We start from the raw sequence: 2,884 nt of genomic DNA on the forward strand, positions 1-2,884 counted from the left end.
TGGCAACATGGAAACTATGAGTTAGCTACGATGAGCTATAGCTAATCGATTATTTTTCTTCAGAAGTGGATGTACCAATTTTGTTTTTGTCTATTTTTTATTTATTTCTCGTCTTTCTGTTCGTCCTTTTTTGTTGTTAATGTTGTTAATGATACTTTGTGTTAATAACACTTTGTGTGCTCATTCCGAGTTAAACCAGAGCTGTCGAAACAGTTTCATAACCACAAAGGTAACAAGAGATTGCACCCACAATGGCAACTAATTGGTTTATGGCAGACTACTCCTGGTCAATTAAATGCATAATTCATCMCAGCATTAATTATTCATCTCTTAAGGGACTGGTGTTGTGCTTTATTTGTGGGAATGCGTCATGCATATTCAAATTCTTTTTTCTTAGTGAGCCGCAATATAGAATATCCTCTCAGCCGGGATTACTGTTCTGAAACAATTGCTGCCAGGTCTGTGAGACCACCTCTGTTAACCAAACAACAAAAAGACTTATAAACATAAGTAAGTTATTTTTTTATCATTCTGTAAGCTTTGTGCTGTCTTGTCTCTGAGAGTGACATCTAGCAAATGAAATTAAGCATAACATTAATTCTAGGATTTCACAAAACCGAGCACCTGTGTAAAAGACCTCCCACATCTTACGTGACATTTTTAAAGATCACATTTATTCCACTACATCACATTATCATTGCTTCAGATGGCAGATGACATGTGCTTTAAAAATGTAAGCTTGAAAAAAAAAAGAACAAAATGGAACATAGCCTTGCAGTCCTTGATGTTCACTCCTTGAAACGTTTAAACTTATTGTTTCTCAAGTGAGTTCTGTCCAAAGAAAATACCTTTGGAGCAGTCCAAAGCTTTGTTCATGGAAATTTAATATGAATAGAAATCATTCTCCGAAACAGATTTTCATCCATGTTTTATTTTGCCAAGTTTTGCACATCTGCTGCAGTAAATTAGAACAGCCAGCTCTGCGATAGAAAATAATGTATTTTTTCATTCCGTTTTTTTACAGTATCCATCAATGTTTATTGTACAACAGTCACCTTATATCTTTTTTAAGGATATAAACGTAGAATGTGTTCTATCTGTTTGATTAAAAGCACTCAGCTGGAACCAAAATCTGCTTTTTAATTGGATATTTTTCCACACAATATACAACCGTCTGCTTCTCTGGCTTGTTTGTCAATGGCACTTTTACAGAATAGTTTGCATAACACGAAAACTCAATAACACTGCCTGGCACGCTGTTGGAAACCTCGATGAATCGCAGAGTCTGAGACTAAGGATGTATGAGAAAAATCCAACGACTGTCAGGATCTTGCAAGCTCAGAAAATAGGCAGCTTGTCAGATCAAGAGGAGGAAAGAAAATYTTTTCCTACAACTCAAATTCCACTTTATCCTCATTCCGTTGTTTTCATTTCTTCTCAAGTTTCTCGTCCGAATTCAGACGGTGTCTTTGTCAAATTCACAAATAAAATACATGGTGGGATGGCACGCCACGTCTGTCCACTCCCCGGAGGCCAGCATCTCCGCGCAGTCCTCGTCGTCGTAGGCGTTGTTGGGTTCGCCTTTTCTCCATTTGCTGAAGGTGGTCATGGGCGAGCGGTCCACGTAGGTGAACTGGCCTTCGTGGTCGAGGTCGTGAACGCCAATGTAGACCCTGCTCAGGCCTGCATCGGCTATACATCCCGCAATGGCTGCGTTGGCACCGTCGTCCTTCGGCATGGCCAGGTGCCCTCCCCTCGACTGACAGTAGACCTCGGCGTCGGCGTAGCGCTTCGCTTCCTTCACCAGCAGATAGACCTTACRGTCTGTCTCTTTTATGCCGGCGACAGCTGCAGGGGAGGGCAGTGCTGAAAAATGAGCACTTCGTTCTTTGTAAATTTCTTATTGACATTGAACAGTCTCAGCTGTACAAGCCACACTTGTAAGAGCCTAACATTAACAGGAAAATTATAATGTTTTTACACATATTCAGTAGATTTGTAGAGAATGGCTTAGATAATACCATTTTTGATGAATTTCAGTTCCGAGGACAGTTGAGCCACAAGAATGTCCATTTCTCCAATCATCTTTCTTATTGGCATGCACTCGCATGGAACACCTGAAAAAGGCAAAGCTGTAAAAATGGGTTTGGCAAACAAATAAAAACATTTTATTTCTCACCTGGTTCTCCATCGGGACCAGTTGGACCTGCCTCACCCATATCTCCCTTGATTCCTAAGAGAATAAAAATGGAATTAGCCACGGACTGTGTGTGGTATTTAAAATAGAACGAAGGGTACGTCTTTCGATAACTGTATCACCTTTCATTCCACTTGGGCCAATTTTTCCATGACGTCCCATAATGCCTTTTTGCCCTTTAAGCCCAGGTTGCCCTAGAAGCGGTACACATTTCAAGCAACATCTTTAAAAAGTCTTTACATCCTTCATTCTAGAGAGAGAAAAAAAACAGAATCTGCACTTTAAATGATTTCTCTTAAATCACTATTTACTTCCACTGAGGTTCTGTTAATTAAAATCAGGAAACACTCTTCCCTCCTCATTAAGGTCTTCAGTAAACACTCCACAAATCATCTCTACTCCAACCTCATACCCCAATGTAAACACRGAACATCTCTGGCTGGCCTGTTAGTGATGTAACGGCACATTATCAGCCTAAGAAATGTGATCTTTGCCCCAATTTCTGCTGCATCTACTAAGTTTAAGTAAATGTGTGCATCTGCTCCGTGTTTTAGTTTTAATTTTCTCCTCAACGCTTAGTTTGTTCTTTAAATTATATATATATATATATTTTTGTCCAGCCTCATTGGCAGGCAGGAAGTCACCTGTGGGCCAGAGGTGGCCCACGGTCCACCAGTTTAACAGCAC

General features: G+C 40.1%; 1 protein-coding gene across 4 annotated transcripts in view; it reads right to left on the bottom strand.

The window, feature by feature from the left end:
• Window positions 1-911: 911 nt before the first annotated feature.
• Window positions 912-2,884, bottom strand: part of colec11 (collectin sub-family member 11) — a 3,023-nt gene continuing 1,050 nt past the window's right edge. The window contains exons 4-7 of one of the 4 annotated variants that reach the window (XM_014014591.1): window positions 2,320-2,391; window positions 2,180-2,233; window positions 2,022-2,117; window positions 912-1,848 (exon numbers count right to left, since the gene is read on the bottom strand). In XM_014014591.1, the coding sequence (XP_013870045.1) occupies window positions 1,457-1,848; window positions 2,022-2,117; window positions 2,180-2,233; window positions 2,320-2,391 (614 nt within the window). In that variant the 3' untranslated portion in view covers window positions 912-1,456. Of the gene's footprint in view, window positions 1,867-2,021; window positions 2,133-2,179; window positions 2,234-2,319; window positions 2,392-2,884 lie in introns of all 4 variants that reach the window. The other 3 variants (XM_014014580.1, XM_014014585.1, XM_014014572.1) reach the window with 3 other exon arrangements.

This window comes from Austrofundulus limnaeus, unplaced genomic scaffold, assembly GCF_001266775.1.
Source record: "Austrofundulus limnaeus strain Quisiro unplaced genomic scaffold, Austrofundulus_limnaeus-1.0 Scaffold2, whole genome shotgun sequence".
Lineage (NCBI taxonomy): Eukaryota > Metazoa > Chordata > Actinopteri > Cyprinodontiformes > Rivulidae > Austrofundulus > Austrofundulus limnaeus.